This window comes from Sinocyclocheilus grahami, unplaced genomic scaffold, assembly GCF_001515645.1.
Source record: "Sinocyclocheilus grahami isolate Dianchi unplaced genomic scaffold, SAMN03320097.WGS_v1.1 scaffold10.1, whole genome shotgun sequence".
Taxonomy (NCBI): Eukaryota; Metazoa; Chordata; class Actinopteri; order Cypriniformes; family Cyprinidae; genus Sinocyclocheilus; species Sinocyclocheilus grahami.
Genome location: NW_015505189.1, coordinates 1,162,557 through 1,188,024, shown reverse-complemented (window position 1 = coordinate 1,188,024; position 25,468 = coordinate 1,162,557). Strand labels below are relative to the sequence as shown.

Sequence of the window (25,468 nt, the reverse complement as noted above, 5' to 3'; positions counted from 1 at the left end):
CCTGAAATCCCCATGAACACAAACACACACTCGCACACATCCACATGCAAATAGGCGGATTGTAATACAGTCTGTGTGAGTTCTGCTTGACTATTTTAATATTGGATCCATCTTGGGGATTATTCTCTCTTCAGCAGAGAGACCAGTGCTGGAGTGCTACAGTACTCACAGTGTACCCTGCTGCTCTCAACAAGATTAGAGACCCTGCACTTTGACTCCCAATCCTGCTCGCTTCATGGTGTCTAACCACTTGGCGCCCCACCGCTCACAGTCATAGCATACGGCTAACATTAAATTCCCTCGCCCCCTGACTTATTTATTTGTGATGCAAGCATTCTGCACATCTAACATTGGTAAGAAAAAATGTATTGGGAATTAATCTTTAAAAAAAAAAAAAAGCTTTTGGATGGCTTCTTTTTAATGGATAACAAAGAATAACTATTCACATACAACAGCTACCTGATGTTATTTGGCAAAAGATGACCAGTGTGATTAGCACAACTGCAGAGGAAACAGCAGACATTCGTAAAATGAATAGACAGAAAACCTGAAGTCCATCAGGATAGTTTTTACACGTACGGTTGTGGCATCTGCTTTAGTCGAAAGTGGTATATACTATGTTGTGTTTGAACATTGCATCAAATGACTCTGTTATTGCCTATTTACCATTGCAAAGCACAGAGCAAAAGCTATTAAACCCTGTTATAGTCAATACATTCTTCACAGTCCTTCATGATGAAACATACTTTTTTTCTCTAGAGAATTTTTTAGCTAATAGCATTTCAATGTGCAAAGATGACTTATGCACCTTATGTTAGATGCCATGAATAGGCACGATGAGTTCATCGGTTTCAGGTCCAAAAAATAATGCATCAACTTACCCCCAAAATATCTAGTAGCTCACCCTCAAAAGAGGAGGCCTCTGTCTACCTCATAAAAAAAAGGCAACATAACTATTAAGATCCATCCTACTAAGGAGACTAAAAGCACATTCACATTGGAGGAAGTACAGTTTTACTTCAGCTTCACTGTAAAACTGTTCTGGCTTAAAGAGTCATTCGTGTATCCAGCGGGCCCACCACGCAGCAGTGACCCCTTGGAATTCCTCATCTTTGGCACTGAACGCAACTACTCAAGCAGTCTCACCGCCGAGGTCTAGCTGTGTTTTTTAGCCCGGAAGCCAATGGCTGGATTGGTGGAACGGTGGATGGAAGTGGTGTAGGGTCGTGGGGACAAGCTTTCGTGCCTGCTTGAGTTGGATGCTGCAGAGACTGCTTCGGTTGATGATGGTTTGAGACAGGATCCTGAGATGGAGGAGGCCTTGCTGTAGCTTGTTGCGCTTGGCTGAGCAGGGGGTTTGTTACCTGTGTGGGACTGCAGAGATAAGACACTCTCATTCATCTCACAAAAGCGCAACACGCCACAGGACTGGACAGTGCTGTATGATGTATGACAGCTGCTGGAAAAAGGTTATTTTGGCACCATCTCGTGGCTGTTCAGAGAACAGGCAGTTTTAAAAAAAACATGGAGGTTAACTATGAAATAGCCAGGATTTCTTTCACATACCTTTTGGGAGACAAAATATCTCCTTTTGAATAAACACAAATATTTAAGAAAATCTCATGCAAACCAATTTGAAGCTCAATCAAGTGAATGACTGACCTGTGCAGTGGATGTATTGAGAGTGCTGCAGGCCTTTGCACTAAACGTACTCTTCTTAACACCGTTAGAGAAGGACGCTGATAGATTTTTCTTCAGAGGCTATAGGAATGACATATATAACACATGAAACCCAAGAGGGTTTGAGAGACCTTCAAAGCTGTTTGAGCAAGTCAGTCCACATGTCAGCAATATTAGAATTTCTGGTCATGCAAGTGCAGCTCCTATCTGCTTAAATAGGCATATACCCAACTCCACAAAACTGCTTGCTAACTGTTTGCCATGGTTACAATAAAACATGTCAGCTCCCCAAGAAAATCTGACAAAAATTACACCATAAGCTTGGTTTCTTTACCTCAATTCAGGCTAAAAACTGAACTAAAAATAAAAACTGTTGTCTTGTGAATATTGTCTCAGCTAAATGATGTCATTATACAAATATTATATATTAGTTGTGAATATTTTCACAATATAGTACAGCCTTAGTGTTTTTGTAAAATGTCCACCTCATAATAAAATTAGTAAGAATAATTTATTTAAAAAGAAATCCTCTTTTTTTCTCCTCTGCATTTCACATCTGCTCTACCTTTTTTTTACCTATGAATATTGTTCATGGCTCTGTAACAAATTGCTTATGTTCCTCTTTTGTAAGTCGCTTTGGATATTTAGCATCTCCTAAATGTAAATGTAATGACACAAACATTCATTAAAAATACATTCTATTAAAGGGGTCATATGATGCTTTTTTAAAGATCATTATTTGGTGTATTTGGTATAACAAAATATGTTGACATGCTTTAATGTTCAATATACACGTTATTTTTCAAATACTGTACATTATTGTAGGTCCTCTATGCCCCGCCTCTCTCAAACACTTAGTTTTCTACAAAGTCCCTCCTTCCGACAAGCGCAGTCTGCTCTGATTGGCCAGCTGACCCAGTGCATTGTGATTAGCCGAACACCGCAAGCACTCGTCGGAAATGTAACGCCCCTTACCATAATCGCGAGCTTCATCTTTCAAAATAAATGTAAAGACAGAGCCCGAAAGGGGAACAGAGTCGCGTGACAGACACATTGATGAATATGTGTTTGCACAAGCCACGGTTAAGACAGCTAACTCCACTGTGATGTGTCTCGCTCGCTCTCTCTCTCTCCTCTCTCTCTCTCTCTCTCTCGCGCACACACACACACACGATGCGCAAAACTCCGCATTTGAACAGTCAATAGCAAATGCTGAAACTAATAACAAAACAGTAGCCGATTCAGAAGCGCCAGATTGTCATAGCAAAGTCAGAATTACCTCCTCTCCTAGGTTCACGAAACTGTCGTCCATAAAATGCATTGCTGGTCTGTTGTAAGTAATCTTAAAGATTCCTAAATGCATCTTCTTCTGGAAGGCCAAATAAAGTGCTTTTCCTTTCGCCTAGAAACACACAGCGTCTCCCTGACATGGCTGCTTCAACACTAACTGCGGTTACTGAAACCACGCCTTCTTTCTTTGCGTGCACATTTGGGCGGCATTATGCAAATATTTCCACATAGTGAGGTAGATATGTGGGGGCGTGTTATAACGAGCCGTTTTAGGGGGCGTGGCAGAGTCTTAACTTTGATAAAGAATATCTCTTTGGTTTTGAGACTTTAGTCTTTGCAACTTCAGGGATCTTATCTATGCACAATCAGCTTGTAACACTCCAAAGAGAAAGGAAAACTTGAAATCGCATCATATGACCCCTTTAAGTTCATTAAAGCTGAAGTCCGTAAGTTTTGCCTCTTTGTCGCCATCTCTGTTTGAAAACCTGCAATTGCAGCTGTTTGCGGAATTATCTAGCTTGCGTGGTTTGTGCGCCGGCACGGCTCCAGCGCGGATGAATCTAATGTTTTGAGGAGTATGTGTGGCACTCAGTCACCGCACCGATGTGGATATTTACTGTACCTAGCAATCACAGATTCTAGCCTACGTCTTGGAATATATGACCCAAATAAGAATTTTCACCGTAGATTGTCATCTGAACAAGTAACAAGTCTGCCACGTTTGTTCTGACCAACTGAGGAAAAAGCATTACAATAAATCACGCTACCAATGGTGATTTAATCTAAATTATATCATATCACATCAAACCTTGCAAATTATTATTACTGTTATACTTTATTCTCAAATTATTAATATTAACAACATCAGCATTGCATGACTATGTGTATAGTGTGTATAAGCGTGTGATTCAATTTCTGAACAGTCTAATCTAATTGTCATACCATTCGAATTTCATATTAAGAAATTCTTTTAACCCAAAAAGCAAATTATGCTCCCTTCAAACTGGTTGTCTTTAAAATACAAATCTTGTGTAATCCCAGGCTATCTGTAATCAGAAGCACATTTAAAACTGGAATATAATTTAATTTCATTCACGTGTTTCATAAACGCATAATCCTTTCTGGATTACAATCTGCCATCAAAATTATACATTTAATTATTCCAGCTGCTGCGAGAAAAGGCTATAATTGATCCGCTACCTGCAGAATCCTCACATGTGATAGTCTAGTAGCCGGGACAACTTCTTTATGTTTACAGACGTGACGTAATGACGCAGCGGCATGCTCGAATTTCCCACGAAAACCTACCCGTACCACTCAAATTAGAAAACATTATTATAAGATAACCGTTGTGAAACAGGCTAAAGTAAGGCAATAGTTTTGAACACTGGCTGGTTATGTACTTGCTGAAATATTGATTTATTCATTTTTAATTCCAGCTTTAAGTGGTATCCTTTAACTAGATATTGTATTGTCTCTAACAAGTAAACAATAACAGAATTCTCAGTGGGTGCAGTGATATACACATTAAATGGTGAGCAGATGATTTGCATCAAAGCATTTATTATTTTAGAACTTCCATTCCTATGGCTGTGATGAAGGATTGAGATTCGTCCAGCCTGCTCTTGAAAATTTGATCTGACTGGTCTTTCATAATACAATGAACAACAGAATGCTTTTTTTGTATTTGCTTCACTTTTGTATTTGAATGAACTGTATTGCAACACTGTATTGTTTTTTTTACCTTCTTGTTTTGGGTGGAGTGTTGGCTGCTACTGCTGATATCTCTGACATCCTCAGGAGGTGCTGGGGTTACTGAGAGTTCTTGAGATGTTCTCCGCCCAGACCCTTTGTCCTGAGAGGAAGTGAGAGAGAGGTTTCGCAGTCCCTCACTCATCTCCACACCCTCTTCATCCTCTGGAGCTTTCCGGAACTGACGCATCATCTCTAAGACATTTGTACGTGTAACAGTGGTGGAGGTGTCCCCCTGTGAAAACAGATTTTCTTTCTTTCAGGTCTTTCTTTCTGGCAGGTTCCACATTTAGTCATCCATCAAACTGAAGAGTGCTAATTAGCTGATTTCTGAATCTATAATATTCATGACCTCATTTTAAGAGTAATTGAGTTCTCTTACCGAAATCCAAGGGTTATCTAGCAGCTCATTGGCTGTGATGCGGTGAGCTGGGTCAACTTTCAACAAACACCGTATTACAGTTTTGGCTGCAAGACAAAACATAAAATAGTTACTACACTGGCTGAACTGCAATCATAATGGAACGGTGTGGGCATCAGAGGCAGTTCTAACCTGCATCACTAATGGTGTGCCACACAGGGCCAGAAAAAGTGAGCTCTCCTTTCATAATCATCTCAGAAAGCCTTTCCTTGGAGCTGGAAATGAAAGGAGGCTCTCCACACAGTCTGAAAAAGAATTACAAACACAACACATACGAGTTTCACAATTTGAGTTGAATTACTGAAATAAATGAACTTTTCCACGACATTCTAATTTATTGAGATGCACAGCAATGTGAGTCTGTGTGTGGGCATAGGATGGAAAACAACATGGGAGATCTTCTTACAGCATGAACATGATGACGCCAATGCTCCACAAATCACACTGTTGGCTGTACTGGTGACCATTAACCACCTCAGGTGCTGAAAGAGTAAGTCCATGTGTCAATAATGGAAGATGTTTGAGGCCGGAGTAATGTGTGATATCTGATGCGTGATGCCATTGACAGCTTTCAGCCTCTACTCCTTCTCGAATATTATTCAACTTCACATCACTTAAATTAGGTCATCTCCTCTTTACTGCTCATTTTAATCAGCCCTTCATTCAATTTATTAAACACCCCCCATATTAATTCATCAAATCACAAGTAAATGGAACATGTGAATGTATGCGATTGAATGTATGAATTACCCATGTAGATAGGTGTCCCGCAAGTGGCCTGCAGCATGTTTTCACTGCCCACACCGCCCTTCTGCACAGAGAGTCCGAAATCTGTGATCTGAGATGAGACAGGACAGGCCTTTGATATATTATTCAAAATCAAACAATATTCAACAATAGCACATACAGGACACGCTAAAACATTTCTTTCTCTTCTTAATTAATACCATTTTTCATCATTAGATTCTGATCTACTGGAATGTTGAAAGTAATGAACTACAGACATGCTGCACTTGATCACTGCATCTTTCTCGCTTTCACTTCTAGATCTCAATTAAACTCTTTACAGCCCAAACAGACTTCCACAGAGCAGCCAGTACACCCACTCGCATAGACTATGCACTCCTGAGCCATATGAATAATATATATGAGGAGTGTATATCGTTTCATGGGTGCGTCGAGGGCGAGCAGGATTAATATCCAGGAGAGATGACCACCTTCTGCCAGATAAAAGCTTTTAATACAGTGCCAGGACAGCGCTGTCTTTGGGCCCCCGTTCTACTCTGATTTATAACAGTGCTGCCCCGATTCAACCCTCCGCTCCAGGTAGTGGCTTCAGTCGGCTCCCGTCAACGTTCTATTCTGCTCCACGCTGTGCCCCGGCTGGTAATTTGTCTCAGAAAAGCCACTTGTGATTCATTTTCTTTGAGAATGTGATATAAAAGGAGTTAGGCAGGAGGTCTGGTGTAATGAGACAGTATTTAAAAAGCAGTTAAAAGGTTTGGGCAAGGAGGACAGTGGGAGAACTAAACAACAGACGAGAATGTCCAGAGGTCCCACCGCGTTTGAATGCCATACCACATGCCTGTGCAGAAGTTTTTACCGTGTCTCTCACCTTGATATTGACCACATCGTTATCGTGGTGAAAACTCTTCACAAGAATGTTTTCCAGTTTGAGGTCACGATGAACAATGTCTGAGAGAGAGAAAGAAGAAACAGAGCAAGGGAGAGATGGTGGGATCATTTTATTCATAGAGATGAGAGCATGGCAAAAATGCAACGCATTGGAATGGTAACAGTTTTAAATATGCTTTAATGACCAATTCTAGTGAATATTTTTGCTCTGTTCCCTTAAAATTGCAATTCATACCATCAGTTCTCATGTGAACCAAGCATACAGTACAGGGCCCACCTCTTTTTACCATTCTACACATCATGATTCTTCATTACTGCTTCACACGTTAACTGTACACACTTAAATAGAAATGTGAAAATAATCAAATTATAATCAGCATGTGAGGCTAATATACTGCAGTCTCATAAAACACTCTAGTCCGACTCCTGTATACACATTGCAAGTGGAATCATTAGCTCCTCTAGACGTGAGACACACCAGCACTCGGGGACTGTTGAAAAACACACCTATTAATCAGTATTCCTCCCCTGCTCGTTGTTAATGACTCATTAGCCCCATGTAATGGTGTCTCATTGCCAAGCAATGTCCTAAATTACCTCTAACTGCAGATTTCACAAGAAGGAGAGAGAAAGAGAAAAAAACGGCAAGAATCTTCAAATAAACCCCTCAGACTCAATTAAAATGGGCTGATATTTTGTCTGACAGTTGTTCATTATTATCTCATTATTAAAACAAGCCCGATTCTCCGTAATGACAGAGAAACTTAATGTGGATGCAATCATCAGAGTGATTATCGGATGGGGGGAACAAAGGAATCAAAGCCATTGCATATGACAACAAAGATGTGAGCAATTTTTCAAGCTTTAGGGTTTTTATTTAATGCATTTCTCTAAAGGTAAGGCCACTGAAATAAAAGAATATAATATGTAGTATGTTTTCAGGGTAAGGAACCATCAACCATAGGCTCATAAGAACCATCTGCTTATGAATGTCAGGGGAGGTGTATTGAGTTTTGCAAGCGTCACCTTTTTTATGCAGATAAACAATAGCTTCAGATAAGCTTTTGATGATGTGTCTGGTCTCCTCCTCAGTGAAGTGCTTGTTCTTCTGCAGGAGATCCTTTAGATCGCCTCCTTCACAAAGCTCAGTCACGAGGTACATCCTCTAGAGAATGGCACACAAACATACATACTGTATGTACATTTCTCATTTCTGACATCAAACGAGAAACCGCTGTCAAACACAATCCAGCTGCATACACAGTAGTATGATTTGGTTCACAATAGCACAGCTGAGTGACCTTTAAAGGAAAGAGGAGTGTGAAACAGAGTAGATTATGTTTTTGCTCTCACCTTTGGCGTCTCAAAAACTTCCTCCAGATGTATGATATGTTCATGTTTCACTTGTTTCATGATGCTCACTTCTCTTTCCAGATGTTTTACACCAGAAGTGCCTGCCTGCATGGATACAAAGCATTTGACACTTGACCCATCCTTGACAACCATGGGAGCGGCTCTCCATCAATCACCTCTGACAACAGGTGAAACATAACCACCAAACACTTACCTTCTCTTTGTTCACCTTCTTAATTGCCCACTTCCTCTGCGTCTCAATGTGAGTGGCTTCGCAGACGACACCAAAGTTTCCTTGACCTAATTTCCTCCCAAAGGAATAGATTTTCTGGGTATCAAAATAAAGAGGCCGCATTATGTGAAGTATTACATACACACTCCTTCTCCTATAGTGACAGTAAACAATGCTCCAGCTCTGACTAATGGGGTCAGAACGAGGGTGGGTTTGTTTTTCAGCTTCTCTATACTCCATTAAGTTGAGACCTGAATCCTTAAAGTGGAACTTAATTTTCAAGTTTGCCAGTCTCTGGAGTTTGGGAGAATATAGTATTTCTAATCAAGTTACAAATGATTAAGTTGCTGCTGCAGTTCATTCAATCTCAGGTCTAATTAACTTGATCATTATCTCTGCACATGCAAGGCTGAGCACTGCCTGCTGCGGATTTGACAAAGACAGCAGTCAGAAACCTCTTGAGAGGGCGAGGGCAATCAACAGCATAAAGAGGTGTAATTTCCCTCCAGGCCTGATGAGGGCGCTGCCAGATTGGAGGGAGGTCACGCTAGGGTAAGCAAGGCCATGGCTCTGGTGTAAGGTAGAAATGGCCTTTTGCCACTAATTTGAAGCCATAGCCGTAGCTGATGGCTAACAAAATAATGTCTTCGGCGCAGCAAGAACAAAAATTCAAGAGAAAATTGGTTGGGAATGTTCATATGGAATTTAGCATGCACTGCATGTAGATCAATATGGACTCTACCTGTATGTCGGATTCATCCTCAATGCGAGTGTGGGGCACCTTCTTCTCTGCACTGTTTGTCCATTGAGATGGCATTTTCTTTTCTGCTCCAGAAACATTTGTATGTGTCATCTAAGGGTGCAATAAATCAATTTTTAGTAATTCGCACATATAGAGAAACAACATAATTGCAAACATGGAAACCCTCACAAAAAGAGATCATAGAATTAACGACACTGGGGTATCAATCACTAACCATGCATGCACCTGTATTTTGGCACGAAAACTGCATTTTTTTTAATGCCGAAATAATGATCCATCAATAAATCACACAAAAAATTTGCCCTAAGTCTTAAAAAAAAATTTTTTTTAAAAGATTGCAAAGATTGACAAATGTCTGCACAGTAGAGCTTGTATGAAAAGCCCTAATATGACAAGGACTTCCTCATGTAGAATCATCAACATTAGAATAGGTTAACTTGTGTAAACTTTCTGAACGTAGAAACTTTTCTGTGTTCTTATATGCAATTATTAGTGAACAATGACTAGTCTCTCAAAAGCTTGTATATTACAATGAATTGTAAAGTTTCAAATAAGATATCTCATTAAATATTCAGGCAGGAGTAAGTGTCTGTCATCATGTTCATGCATCTACGAGTCTAATGTCTAAACCGTAACCCTTTATTAGCTAGGCTTCAACTGCCGCTCTCCAATTCACTTCTCACTTTAAAAGAAAGTGTCTAAACTAACTCCACACTAACATTAAGTACAATTTACTCAGCTTAAAACCATGCTCCAGAGCCAAATTAAATGTAAAGCAATTATGGTGTGATGAGTGGAAGCGGCGAAGTGGATCCGCCACACAGACAAGAGATTAAATATTAATGAGGAAGCAGTGTCTTTAACCTCTCCTCTCTCAGTGGCATTATCAAGTCTCGCTGACAGGTCCTCTTATAACAGCACTGCCTCTCTTATTACTGACCATCTATCTGCTAAACAAATTGATTGTGACATTCTGAAAACTCCGATCAGCTCAATTAGTTACAGTATGTGATAAGAGTAGCAGAGGTCAAAGTGTAACACAATGGGGTTCCCTCTAAACAGGTTTAGGAAATGGGGAAAAATGATCACGACAGAGACATATGAACTGAGAAGCTGCACCTTTTTGCAGCATTGGCAAGAGAATGTGTAAAAGAGATGGTTCTGAGGTGAATGATAAAATGTTGCTGAACCAGTGCTTTGTTAGTAGAGAGGAACTGTGAAGTCCTCTTCAAAAAAGCTCTTAAACTTCAAAAACTGAGTGGCATTTATGAAAAGGTGCATCAGCATTTCACTGGTTTAAATCGGGTAAAACTGCAAAAATCAGATATGAGGGAGCCAAACCAAAATTCATCCATAAATGACAAAACCCCTATTTCCAAAGTGCTAAGATCAGAGGGCAGAACAGTACATTGATAGCACTCTCCTTATGCTTAACGCTGAATACCTATTGATTAACATTAAAGTTCAGGGATCAATGCTAAGGATTTTTTCTACTGGGCCAGTGGTTCAAATTTGTACTTGCCCTGCCAACATTTTCACTGGCCCTTCCACAAAAAATAAAATAGTTGCTGTTATCATTGTTTTTGATCTGTTATCTTGTATTCTAATAAATAAGCTTATATGACACCAATATTTTAGATACCAATTCAATTTTACAATTCTCGATTTCAATTTCGATACTGCAGCAAAAATTACTAGCCAAAAATAAACATAAATATAAAGTTTAAACATGATTAAAGACAAGTGACAGCCAGTAAATAAGAACAAATGAACAAATTACAAGTAATACAATTAAATATAGGCCTATAGCACAAAAATAGAAATGACATGATGCTTTAGGTTATGTTTGTAGATGTTCAGGTACAGAAATTGAAAAATCACATACAGTGGGGAAAAAAAGTATTTAGTCAGCCACCAATTGTGCAAGTTCTCCCACTTAAAAAGGTGAGAGAGGCCTGTAATTTTCTTGCTTGTTTGTAGGTGACCAAATACTTATTTTACCGAGGAATTTACCAATTAATTCTTTAAAAATCCTACAATGTGATTTTTGGATTTTTTTTTCTCATTTTGTCTCTCATAGTTGAGGTATACCTATAATGAAAATTACAGGCCTCTCTCATCTTTTTAAGTGGGAGAACTTGCACAATTGGTGGCTGACTAAATACTTTTTTGCCCCACTGTATAAAATAACATTTGCATATTCTTCGCTCTGTGTTGCACCTTGATTTTTCATAGCCATTTGAAATTAGAGGCAACCACTGCATTTTAATCATGTATTTTGTTTGTTTTATATTAGACCATATAATTTCAAAATCTGAAGCAAAAACAAAATAACCTGACTTTTGTTTTGCTTCATAAAACATCTGTATGACCAGGGGCGGACTTACCCATTAGGCAAAGGTAGGCGACAGCCTTGGGCCCCCAAAAGCCAAGGGCCCCCTAAAATGCTTTTCATATAGGATATGCGCATTAAGTGCTGACACGCGAACGGTTGCTGTTTACGGTGTTTGTTACGACAACCCTCCGAGACTCCGAGTTGAACGTGCTTTTTGTGTACCCTGCTTGAGGGAGATGCATCTGAAGCTGTAATTAAATACTGAGAAACGGTGTGCATTATAAGTTTATAATTGTTTTAAATGCCGCTTACTCATTTATGAGGACACAGTTACTTTTTTAGTTGATATAATGTGTGTAAATGTATAATTGCCTTTTCATTATTTTTTCTGTTTTATTTAAATTTGTAGTTAAAATAACTAAAAATAAATGTATTTTAAAGTTTAGAATTAGACAGCCTTTGCACACAGGCTTACGCTGGTAACTCATCAGTGGATTTTCCTCGTCAGTATAGGCTATATTTTGTTTTACACTTTTCTCATTCTATATTTCTGACATTCCAAAAGTGCCTCCTACTGGCAGAGAATGAATGTTCATTTTCAATAATCCAGTCTGTAGTTTTTGTTCAGATCAATGCGAAAATCCACCCACATAACCCTGTTTTAAATTAATATCATAATTTATACTTCTGGCTCACCCCTGGTTTAAATGCTCAATTGTGAGGTTTATTATTTTATAATTTTTGATTTTGTGAAAACCTGAATCTCAACTGTAAATCAGTTGCTATTTCGTGGTCTACAACATGAAAGAAAACCATTATAACATGTACATGAAAAATGTAGAAATATTGGACACAACTATGGGGCACCATTGTACAGCAGCAAGCATCACTACAAAAAAGGAACCTCAAGGAAAGTGTGTACAAATGTATAGGGCCCCATTCCTATATTTTGCCTGGGGCCCCCAATTCATAAAATCCGCCCCTGTGTATGACACAGAAACAGCAGGTGGCTGAATGAGACGCAGATTCACTCTCTGACAGTAGGTGGCGCTAATGGAACAGTGATACAGCGTTTCCTTAGTTACCGCTGTAAACACAGCAGCGCTGCACGTATTAACACCAATTTAAATGCATTATACAGAGACAAAATGAAAAGAAAACGCCATTTCTGAAAACATTCCCCTCAGAAACATTCATATAAAATTCAATGTTTGGATTTTCTTCCTATATTTGTGCATCGTGAACAGTGATCTTGTTCTGCCTGCTACAGTTTTTCTCCTCTCTGTGTCCGTCTTCAGCATCTCTGGCCTCTGTTAATGGCCGTTTACAGACTAAGTATAATAATAACGTAATATTTCCACACAACTGGCCATTGGGGAAATGATTGCAGTGCAGTTTGTGCAACAGAAGATAGTCTGAAATAAAACAAAAAATGTCCGGTAGATCGGTGCAACTGTACTCCAGTGTATAAATTCAATATAGATTAATCATTGTTAAAGTCTTAAAAACACATGCAAATGATAAAATGTCGTGACGACGCTGCAGTGGCCCGATCATGCAAGTGACAAATCCATCTACTGCCCCGAACGTCTTTCACGCTGGCCCCGGGCCATCGGGCAGTCCTTATTGTCGAGCCCTGAAGTTTTTCTTGTGCTGCTGAAAGGATGCTTCTTACTGAGGTCTTGCTGAGAAGAAATTAGAATAAATTAAACTTTCATTCTGCAATTTAAACCTGCATACATACATTTTATGATTATTTTTAATGGGATTTTGCCTTGTATTTGATAACATCAGCAATTCCACACACCGTGTCAGAGTACATGCATTTCCCGCCAGGCCACGTTTCACATCTTTGAGCTACGTTTACAGAATTTCATTTTTACAAGCTAACTACAGAAGCAAGACATCTTTTTACAAGCACAAATTTCAATGAGCACAAAAACTTAAACAGGCAAGAGGGTAGTAAGGGCTGGGCGATAAAACGATAACGATAATTACCGCGGTATAATATTCCTTGATAAAACGATAACAAGAGTTTGATAAATGTTCAATATAATGTTTATGTGCCATAAAGGGAGCGAAACAACGCTACTCATTTGAAGCGCATCACACGGACCATTTATCTGCTCAGCTCAAAGTTCAAACAGCAGCGTACTCGCTGATGAGTCTCGGTCACGCGACACTAAACAGTGCTGTGAGATCCAGTGTGAAGCACTTGAATTCAGCAAAGAGCACAAATGACTCAGTGATTTAAACTAGTTTTTTAAAGCCGGATGACAAACAGGAGAAACACTGTGCGCAACGGTACCATCAGAAGGCTTTTCATTCTACAGATCGCCATCATTTACTGTAGTAACACTAACTGCATCTATTGTGGGATATTCATATCGAATGTTATTATATTATTAATGTAGACATGTATTAAATGTATTAAAGGAGTAATGGATAATAATTACAGATTTGTTTGTGTTTTTTATGTTTCGATTAAGCCATAGCATTTGTGTAGGCTATTTAGCCTACTAAATGTATTTAGACTTCTGTTTTTCATGCAAATACCCAGAAACAATATAGTTACAGTTTTACCATAGTATTGAGGTGCTGTATGTGTGGTTTTAACTGTGGTTATCATGATCTAAATTTATGCTACTATGAAAGACCAACAGTTAATTTTAATAAAACTCACAGTCAGAATAATTACATTTCATCAGATAAAAATGAGGTTGTTACAATTTTTACAGATGTTACTGTTTTTGTTAATGAACATAAATTTACATCTGCATCCTAACTCAAGCTACTACTACTGTCAACTCAAGCTACTGTCAAATGTGCAGTTCTCTCTTTCTTCCTTCAGCTTGCTCCCTTTTTATCAGGGGTCGCCACAGCGGAGTGATCTGCACAACCGATTTGGCACATGTTTTATGCCGGATGCCCTTCCTGCCGCAACCCAGCACTGAGAGGGCACTAACTTGTGCAACCCCAGTGCTGGAACACACTCACTCACTCACTCATTCACACACACACTCACTCACTACAGCCAATTTACTTTGTCCAATTCACCTATACTGCATGTCTTTGGATTGTGGGGGAAACCAGAGCATCAAATGTGCAGTTCTAAGAGACCAACATTTTTTTTTTTATTTAACATTATTAATATTGGAGCCTACAAACTGTGCTGAAGATACACATCATCAAAAGTCAGGCAACACAAATCTGTTAGATTTGATCACTCATTAGAAAATGCAGAAACTAAGAAATACATTTTTCTATTAAGGAATTATTTTTATTATTAAAATATATTATTAATTATTTTTATTATTTTGTTAAGGAAAAATGACTGGAAAAGTGTAAAGAATTCAAAAACGTGAAGTGTTTGTCATGTTCTGATGATAAAGAGTAGTTTAAAACCACAGTTAACGGTCTGGTTTCTACAAATTTCACTTAGGAGCAAAAAATCTGCCTTTAAACTTGAAAGAAAGAAATATTTGAAAAGTATTGTGATAATTATTGATATTTAAAACTGATAATTGAAAATGTTATAGTGATAATTGTTTGGTCATATTGCCCAGCCCTAGTAATAAGTTTCACTCTAAAAGAGATAAATTTTAGTTCCCTCACAGAATATGCCATCAGCTAAGAACAATCCACAGACCTCCCAGATTTCTGGAAGCACTCAAAGGAAAGTAATTGTGGCAGACAGAATGTCCACAATTGATCCTCTTGCATTTTTCATTTCTTGGCCATAATAGTAAAAATCCCATTAGTGCTTGTTTACTGATTGTTTATGGACTAAAATATGCATTATTTCTCCTGACTGTGGGAGATGCTGTGTCTATGGCTTGAGCCCAAATTAAATGTGACACTGGATTGATGTCTGAACACACAAAGATATAACAGTTCTCTTCTGCTCTGTTCTCTCTATCACATGCAATTTTCTTCCTACTTCCCCTCATGCTGTCTCTCTCTCTCCTCTTCTTATTTCCCTTCTTGCTAATATTTGAATTATGGTCTTTCTGAAAATTATTTGGACTTGACATGAGTCATTCATGTTACGCTGTACCTTTTAAGCTCTGTAAAAATCAATCAATCAGTCAATAAATAAATGCAAAATTCTGTCATGAAATTCTAGATGGCGCAGCTGGGTCGTTAACGCAAACTGATAATATTCACAGCATTAAACTACTTGGCACAAGTTGATTGGTTCATGTTGCATATGCAGCCAATGAGCTTGCTGCTGCTTTACATTTAAATGGATGGTTGGCATTCACTAGAGCATTTCACAGCGCACTTTCAGAGTTCCTCTGAAACCCTCCACCTTTATTGACGGTACACCTTCTTCGATAACGATAGAAAAAAATGTTCGATATAGCGCAAGATATATGTACCTTTTAAGCTCTGTAAAAATCAATCAATCAGTCAATAAATAAATGCAAAATTCTGTCATGAAATTCTAGATGGCGCAGCTGGGTCGTTAACGCAAACTGATAATATTCACAGCATTAAACTACTTGGCACAAGTTGATTGGTTCATGTTGCATATGCAGCCAATGAGCTTGCTGCTGCTTTACATTTAAATGGATGGTTGGCATTCACTAGAGCATTTCACAGCGCACTTTCAGAGTTCCTCTGAAACCCTCCACCTTTATCGACGGTACACCTTCTTCGATAACGACAGAAAAAAATGTTCGATATAGCGCAAGATATGGGCACGTGCTATGAGTGGCAGACAGCACACACAAACACAAACACATGCTGAAATGTGGGAGCGTCATGCGGTGATAATGATGTAAGTGAGGTTGCATTTTAATGTTTTGTTAGTCTAGCCCACGAGACGCGCCGCTGCAGCGTTATTCATTCAAAATATTAGAGAAATATAGAAGCTCAATGCGGAGAAGATCTTGATTAGGTTAAAACCGAAACCAAGCCATTCACACAGAACGCATATTCAGCGCATTTTTAGATGGGCAAATATGACTGCTGCACTCCCGTCTCACACAAGAGATGTGTAGAAAGCCATGCAATGTTAAAACAGTTTAAACGTTTAGAAAACACGTTACAAATTTGTGGAGGTTTATTCCTTTTCACTGCGTCTCATATGTTTTTAAATGCAGTCTGTGTGAATGGCGCTTCAGTTCTTTGGATTAAGCAATGCATAAATATATGATGCTGTTTTGTTCATAATTGTTTATGCAATTTACAAAATTATATTTGATTTTTATGAGTTAATTTAGACGTAATGCAAATTTTTTTATAGAGTTACTTCCTTGCGTTGACAATTTGAATGTGCTGCATTATTTTCCTCATTGCGCCCTCCTGTGGCCTCGGGAGACAAGACAAAAGTTTCCTTAAAACCTATTTAATCTGCATATAAAACATTAGAAATTAAATACTTAATTTGTATTTTGTGTTTGATTGTTAAAACAAAAAATATTTGTTGTTTGTCTCAATAAATTGGGTTAATTTAAAAATACAGTGGTTAAATTTAAACTATTGCTCTTTGTTTTAAAAAAGGTTATAAAAAAAATGTCAATAATTATCGATACCGAACGATATGAAACATTATATCGTTGATACATTTTTTAGCTATATCGACCAGCCCTAGGTTAATATATTTGTTATTTGTGCAGCAGCAGTATGTCTTAAATACTCAAAGCACCGTATCAACATATGTATTGGTAGTAGCAAGTTCCTGTATTTGCTTTGCAGCAGCAGCAATAATCTACAACAACAGCAATAACCAACAGCAGCAGCAATTCTATTTGCCAAGACCAAATACATTAACATTGTCATATCCATTACCATGCTAAAATCTTCAGAGAGTTGTCATGATAGAAATATGTTTGTGTATAAATAGTTCTAGGGCTATTAAGGAGGCCTAATATGATAGAAAGCGAAGTTGAAAACACAGGGGGAAAAAGATTGGCAGAAAAATGTGTGTTGTTTACATTTTGGAAATTTGTTTGAATTCTTAATAAATTGCCTGTTTTTTATAATAGAATGACATGCGAATTATTTTTTAAAATTCACATATTTAAAAAAATATTTTTTGAAAACAAAAATGTTTAAAAAATAGTGACTAATATTTAATCTAATATATTAAGACAAATTATGATGGGGATATGACAATGCAACCCTCTACGGACACTTTGGCAATTGAATCGCCATTGGCTAGTAATTTTTTTAGTTTACTCGCCAGACTGCTATATATATATATATATATATATAATGTTTGTTAAATGGCACAGTTTTTTAAATATCTGAAAGTACACTCTTAACATCAGTCAGTCAAGCATTATAATATGATAATCAAGTATTATTTAATGATAGAACTTTAGTAATTAGAATTAAAACTTTATAACCATGTATGAATGCATATAAGTCATTTTAACTGAACTTAGGACTGGTGGTGGTGCTTTTTTGGTCAATCAGTGTTTCTGAAAAAAAAATTGGGAAAACAAACAAAAATACTGATGAGATAATAATGATACGAATTCTACTAATAAGAACAATACAAAAAAGAACTAAGGATTAATTCATGAATATTAATCAGGTTGTGTGCGTTCGCTAGTACTGATTCGCTGAAATCAAAACAGGGACGATAATAGGTCCCTGGTGAGCGCCAGCCAATGAGATTGTCATTTGTGCATTAGCTCCACCCACTACCAGAGAACCCGGCTGTTCTTAAAAGCTGAAGAATTACAAAAGGAACGCTGTTATTTTGACAGGAAAATATATCAAAGAATATTGTTTACATGTAGCGTGTCAATTCTCTCTCTTTCTCTCTCTCTCTGCGTGTGTGTGAGACAAAGCGATGGCGAGTCGTGCGCCTTCACAATAGAGTTAACGTTACTGTTACAATTCTGTTTAATCTTTACATGGATGATCTATCTGAATGTTTGAATGCTTGTAAAACTGGGTGTATGATTTGGAATATTCTAGTGAATCATATTATGTATGCAGATGATCTTGTGGTGTTTAGTCCTAGCAGTGCTGGTCTTCAACAGCTTTTAACTATGTGTTCTGATTATGGTCTTGAAGATGATATTTTATATAATCCTGATAAGAGTGTGGTTATGATTTGCAGAACTAAGGAGGATAAAAGTATACAATTTCCAGTTTTCAAGTTGTCTAATAGGGGTCTCACTGTGTGTGCTTAAAATATAATACCTTGGACATTTCATCACTGAACGCATGACAGACGATGAGGATACTGAAAGGCAACGCCGTATGATGTATATGCAGGTGAATATACTTTTACGTAAGTTTAGTTTTTGTTCAGATGAGGTGAAGGTGACACTTTTTAAAGCATATTGTACAACACTTTATACTGCTCATCTGTGGTTCAACTATAGAACATCTAGTTTACAGAAGCTGCAAGTAGCTTATAATGATGCAATGAGAATTTTACTAAAGAGACCTAGATGGCATAGTGCAAGTGAAATGTTTGTGAGTGCAAGAGTAATCACTTTTAAAGCACTGTTACGAAATCTTATGTATAGATTTATCTGCCGGCTAAATGCTTCAAAAAATGAGATTATTGTGGGTCTATCAAATATAAGGGTTAGTACTACACGGTATCAGTCAAAGCTGTGGAAACATTGGGATTGCTGTATTTTGTAACTTTTTATTGTGGTGGTAGATGCTGTGGGTTGTACATGTTGTCCTATTGTCTTGTTTTTTTATTTTTTTATTTGGACCTTGAGTCTGTAATAAAGATTGATTGATTGATTGTTACGTGCACTGCGTATCCATTGAGATGAACTAAAAAACAGAGCAGATCGCTTGATGGAGAGTGAAACTCTGAAGCGCTCAGTCAGTTCGGCGAGTGAAAATATATCTGTGCTAAACTTATACTTAGCCTCTAACTCACACACTGGCGAGTAAAATCTGAGAATTTATTAGCCATTGGCTAATATTAGACATCATTTAGTCGCCCAGAGTGAAGATCTAGTCGCATATGCAAGTGATTTACTCGCAATGTAGAGGGTTGCGAATGTACTGCATAACTTGTATGACTTAAATTATTTATCAATGAATACTTGACCAAGAAGATTATTTGCAGAAGCCAAGCACTTGCAATATGTTATTAAAGCATTTATGAAAAATTATTAAATATTTAAGGTTATGCTCGAAGGATGCCATAGTTTCACAAATGTGTTGGCCGCTATTTGAAGGTCAATGATTGCTATTTTACATGCAAACTGAAATCAAACCTTGCATGAAGCAGTGGTCTCCTGCTGCTCTACTCTTACTAAAGATTTTACTGTTCTCATCTGCAGCTTAATTATTCATTGACAGGTGCCTTTGATGAAAAATGATAAACGTCAAAGTCTTAATGAAGCTTGGAATTACATTACCAAGTGATAGAGTGCCTTGCTTGTCCAGACTGCTTACACTATTGAAGTCATTTAACCTCATAATCATAATTTACCTGAGTGCACCTCGCCATACTACATAATGTTTTCCTGTTTAACATGAAGTGTAGGTCTGTAATGGACTGCAACTTAATATAGTCCAACAACTCATGAAAATGTTACAGAAGGGGTCATATCTGTAAACCTATCAATGACTCATTGCATATAAATATGGCTTGTCTTGAAAATCTAAACCAAGATGTCATTTGTTGGAGGAGGTTTGGAGGTCTCAAATTGTACCTCACTCTAAACCTGGATATCAATTGGTTGTTGAGAAATCAAGTGTCTAGATGAATTCATACTTCAAAGGCAAAATAAAATCACCAAAAAAAAGTATGCTTGAAGTCCAGAGGACACCAAATGTCACAACAAAAGAAATAATCAGTTTGAATGATGTGATGAGACTGCATGTTAAAACTGTGTGGTGTGGTACAAAGTATTAGCAAGAAAACACGTCTTTCTATTTACATGTATTTGTCTTTGTAAAATGAATGAAAATACATACAGCACTACCGGTGTAATCTGGTTCACAAACAAATTATTTACACTATTGAAGTCATTTAACCTCATAATCATAATTTACCTGAGTGCACCTCGCCATACTACATAATGTTTTCCTGTTTAACATGAAGTGTAGGTCTGTAATGGACTGCAACTTAATATAGTCCAACAACTCATGAAAATGTTACAGAAGGGGTCATATCTGTAAACCTATCAATGACTCATTGCATATAAATATGGCTTGTCTTGAAAATCTAAACCAAGATGTCATTTGTTGGAGGAGGTTTGGAGGTCTCAAATTGTACCTCACTCTAAACCTGGATATCAATTGGTTGTTGAGAAATCAAGTGTCTAGATGAATTCATACTTCAAAGGCAAAATAAAATCACCAAAAAAAAGTATGCTTGAAGTCCAGAGGACACCAAATGTCACAACAAAAGAAATAATCAGTTTGAATGATGTGATGAGACTGCATGTTAAAACTGTGTGGTGTGGTACAAAGTATTAGCAAGAAAACACGTCTTTCTATTTACATGTATTTGTCTTTGTAAAATGAATGAAAATACATACAGCACTACCGGTGTAATCTGGTTCACAAACAAATTATTCTTATGAGCCAGTTCTTTAAATGAATCATTCAGAGAGACTCACAGACTCACAAGCTAGCAGTTAGAATCATTCTGGTGAATCATTCACAGAATTATTATCAACATTTAACTCACTTACTGAACATTAAGTTATCATAAATTTAATTTCCATCTTAAAATAAAGCAATTTTTATGGTCTTAATGTTTGTGAAACTTAAAAACAATATATTTACTGCCTAATTGTTAATATGACAACTTGTTGTTAAAGATAGACATTTGAAGTTTAATTACTTTTTTGCAATAATGTTATTTCAAAAACAATACAACATAAAAAAAAATAATAATATAAAGGAGCAGGAGTCGTGAGGGAAAAGTCCCGTTTCCCAGTAACACTACAGCAATTTTACAGTCATCAACATACTATTCAAAATACAAATGTGAATCTATTGAGATACTCTTAAAAACTCTTGGATATGAGGCAGAAGCCAGGTGGTCAAGATGAGAAACATCACCTCATCCATGAAAATAATTAAGACCAGCACTCCACAGGGCTTTTGCCTCAGAACCTAATTATACTCGTTATTCAACCATTCACTGCATCTCTACACAGTAGAGCAGGCACCATCATCAGATTTCCTGACGACAACACCATTATTAGGTTAATCAGTGATAATGATGAGTACACATACAGGGACCCTCTGCAGGAGAGGATAGTGTTTTAAAGGGGTCATATGATGTTGCTAAAAAGAACATTATTTTGTGTATTTGGTGTAATGAAATGTGTTTATGTGGTTTAAGGTAAAAAAAAACACATTATTTTCCACATACTGTACATTATTGTTTCTCCTCTATGCCCCGCCTTTCTGAAACGCGTTGATTTTTACAAAGCTCATCGGTCTGAAAAGCGAGGTGTGCTCTGATTGGCCAGCTATCCAGTGCTTTGTGATTGGCCGAATACCTCAAGCGTGTGACGGAAATGTTACGCACCTTACCATATTGTGATGCCGTGTCCGGCCGGAGCGACGAGACAAAAACATTAAAACCCATTATAAACGAGGCATTTGTTGCATCCAGTGGGGACATAATTACGGACTATAATGACTTATACTGTCTTTTTAATGCGTTGCATCGCTCCGTGTAAAGATAAAACCATGTCTGCATTTCTGATCTGAGAAATGCCAAACAACAAGCCCTACTCTACACTGCTGCTCTTTTATAAGGCCAAACAAAGTAGTTTCGCTTTCACAATGAAACGCACAGCATCACACACGGCGGGCTTGAGTAAGCGGCAGACGGCGGATTTGACGAAGGAGCGGCCGGCAGGCTTGCGGCAACCACATGTGACGACCCCGGGCTAGACTCCGCTTCGTCCACGGTGAAAGCCGATCCGGCGATCGACAGCGCGAAGTTGATGTATTTCCTCAGCGACCAGCACGGATCAGCTCCAGGCATGACGAAGCGGATATCGTCCTCTTTTGGAAGACCAAACAAAGTAGTTTCGCTTTCACAACGAAACACAGCGTCTTCACGACATGGCGGCGACGGCAACAATACTACAGCAAGAATAAAAGTTACGCCTTCTTTCTTTGCGTGAACATTTGGGCGGCGTTATGCAAATCTTCCCACATCGTGACGTAGACATGTGGGGGCGTGTTAGAATGAGCCGTTTTAGGTAGGCGTGGTTGACTCTTTTAACTTTTATAAAGAATATCTCTTTGGATTTGAGACTTTAGTCTTTGCAACTTTACAGATCTTCTTTATGCACCAAGAGCTTGTAACACTCCAAAGAGAAAGGAAAAATTGAAATCGCATCATATGACCCCTTTGACAACAATCTAGCCTTGAATGTCAGCAAAACAAAAGTACTTATAGTGAACTTCGAGAAAAAGGACAACTCACAGCACAATCTGCATTAATGACTCACCTATTGCAATCATTAACAATTCTTCAAACTGCAAATATTTGAGGAGCTCAACAGGACACCGAACATTCCACATAAGAAAGAGCACATCAAACGATATCTTTGATGCAGTGCTTAAGGAAGCAAGCAAGCACACCCTTATACGAATTTACCATGGCATTGTGCTAATGATTGGAATGCATTACTGTGTTGTATGCGAAAACAAATATGTAGCACTACCATTCAACTGATAGTCAGAATGGCTACAAATCTTTTCAAAAGAATATTTCAAAGGCCTTCAGTAGGTGTTTTCATTTAGGCTCCACCTCTGGAACATTTTCTAAACTGGATGGTCACAGAGGTGGTCTTGACAGAGAGTCATCTGTAATGTGACATTCTCACATGGGGTACAAATCATGTGTAAGCCAATTGGGTGGACAAGCACCAAAAAGAAGATTATTCAGGATGCAGTTTATGATCATAGCTAGGGCTGCACAATTAATCAAAATAAAAACAAAATCATGATATGACTTGTGCATTTAGCAATTACAAAGGCTGCAATTGAATAAATAAATATGTGCTGCTTGTTTAAGAGTGAAGCATGGCATTGTGTTTATACGTGAGCAGCTCATTATCCAGGGTTTTCAGTGTCTCAGAGCAGCTTTGTTCGCAGTAAATCAGTGGCATGCACATACCTCCACAGGGGCAGGGGAGAAATCATATTACAAGGGCACATGGGTTCCCCCTCAGTAGAAATCATGTTCCGGGGGGCACCTAGATCAGGCCGAAAGGGCACTTTAATGTTGATGATTAAAGGGGCGGGGGCTTGAGCCCCCCTGGCAACCAACAATTTTGTTTTGTAATTTTATTATTTTATTATTGCAATATTATTATTATCATTAGTATTGTTTTTTCTGAAATACTAGGGGTGGGGGGGAAAATCGATACAGCATAGTATCGCGATATTTTCCGCGGCAATACTGTATGATACACGGACGCCAAGTATCGATCTTTTATTATACTATTTGGTAGAATAATAAAATCAATTTCTTTACAATCCACTAGATGGTGGTGTTGAGTTTTTTTCTGGTAAGGTCAGCTGGGCCACCTTTCAGCATGCAATAAGTTAGTAAAATAAAGAGGGTGGCATCTCGGAAAGTTATCAGGAAAGCCCCGTCCGCGTTTACATCGGATGTATGGACTTAGTTCGGATTTGTAAACAAGGAGGGGATGTAAGTAGGGATGCACCGAAAATATAGGATACATATAATAATAATATATCCCGCCCGGCAGTGTTCAGCGCGCATGTTTCACTCTCCTCGTCACTGCGCGGTTTGACGCTCCGCTCAATATTCCGATCTATGAATGTTCGTTCCGCTCGTGTACCGCTCATGCTCATCGGAAAAGTAAAGTCCGCTCAAATAACGCGCTGACAGGAAATTTCTATGCAGTATAGGCCTGCTTGTTCCGGTTTGCAGTAGCGCTACTGTGCTGTAACATGGTGTAGGCTAGTTCAGCTGTACTGGCCAACGCTGCTAAAATAATGCTACCTTCAGTGACACTATGCTCTGCTCTGCTATGCTATGTTCTGCTCATATGCTCTGATAATAATAGCTTTGTAGGACTATACATTATTTGGATAATTAGTGGAAAAAACAACAACAACAAAGTATATCTGATTCTGTTACATAGAAGTGAATAAAAATAATATATTGATATTTAATATTAAGGTAACACTTTTCAATAAGGTTCCGTTAGTTAATGTATTAACTATCCTTATTTAATTTCATTTAAATTTAAAGGGGTCATATGATGTTGCTAAAAAGAACATTATTTCGTGTATTTGGTGTAATGAAATGTGTTTATGCGGCTTAAGGTTAAAAAAACACATTATTTTCCACATACTGTACATTATTGTTTCTCCTCTATGCCCCGCCTTTCTGAAACACGTCGATTTTTACAAAGCTCATCGGTCTGAAAAGCAAGGTGTGCTGTGATTGGCCGAATACCTCAAGCATGTGACGGAAATGTTACACCCCTACCATACCTACCATGGGGGGGTGTTAGAACGAGCCGTTTTAGGTAGGTGTGGCTGACTCAACTTTTATAAAGATTATTATTTCTTTGGATTTGAGACTTTAGTCTTTGCAACTTTACAGATCTTCTTTGTGCACCAAGAGCATATGACCCCTTTAACAGTAATTTACTTTCAAATGCCCCAATTGCTGAAGGGTCTGCCCAACTTTTTAGTAAAATTTCAAGTTGCACTGTTCAAAATACCTGTAGTAGCACAGCAGTGCATACCTGTTTACATTTAATTAAGGTGGACTAGACTAGACTGTAATACAAATAGTTGAGTTTGCCAGGTGCATACAACATTTATGACAGGTTTTCATGAAAGTGTTAGTCAGTTTGTCTGCTTGACAATCCCATTTTGCACTGCAACAATAAAACTGAAGTGAGATAAGCAAACTGAGAAATTTTTCTTTTTAGTTAAAACAGATGTTGTCAAAGTTTTCCTTTGGGGAAAAAGGTAATAAATTGCAATATATCGCAGAATATGGCAATATATTTAAAATCGCAATAATATTGTATCGTGACACAAGTA

At 38.0% G+C, this 25,468-nt stretch overlaps 1 protein-coding gene across 2 annotated transcripts in view; it reads right to left on the bottom strand.

Annotated features, from left to right (window-relative positions):
- Window positions 1-410: 410 nt before the first annotated feature.
- Window positions 411-25,468, bottom strand: part of LOC107593317 (serine/threonine-protein kinase 33-like) — a 28,551-nt gene continuing 3,493 nt past the window's right edge. Inside the window, exons 2-13 of one of the 2 annotated variants that reach the window (XM_016283000.1) lie at window positions 9,106-9,216; window positions 8,346-8,459; window positions 8,132-8,236; window positions 7,805-7,943; window positions 6,759-6,838; window positions 5,894-5,981; window positions 5,550-5,625; window positions 5,276-5,388; window positions 5,105-5,190; window positions 4,715-4,957; window positions 1,663-1,761; window positions 411-1,374 (exon numbers count right to left, since the gene is read on the bottom strand). In XM_016283000.1, the coding sequence (XP_016138486.1) occupies window positions 1,156-1,374; window positions 1,663-1,761; window positions 4,715-4,957; window positions 5,105-5,190; window positions 5,276-5,388; window positions 5,550-5,625; window positions 5,894-5,981; window positions 6,759-6,838; window positions 7,805-7,943; window positions 8,132-8,236; window positions 8,346-8,459; window positions 9,106-9,216 (1,473 nt within the window). In that variant the 3' untranslated portion in view covers window positions 411-1,155. Of the gene's footprint in view, window positions 1,375-1,662; window positions 1,762-4,714; window positions 4,958-5,104; window positions 5,191-5,275; window positions 5,389-5,549; window positions 5,626-5,893; window positions 5,982-6,758; window positions 6,839-7,804; window positions 7,944-8,131; window positions 8,237-8,345; window positions 8,655-9,105; window positions 9,217-25,468 lie in introns of those variants that run through there. The other variant, XM_016282993.1, reaches the window with a different exon arrangement.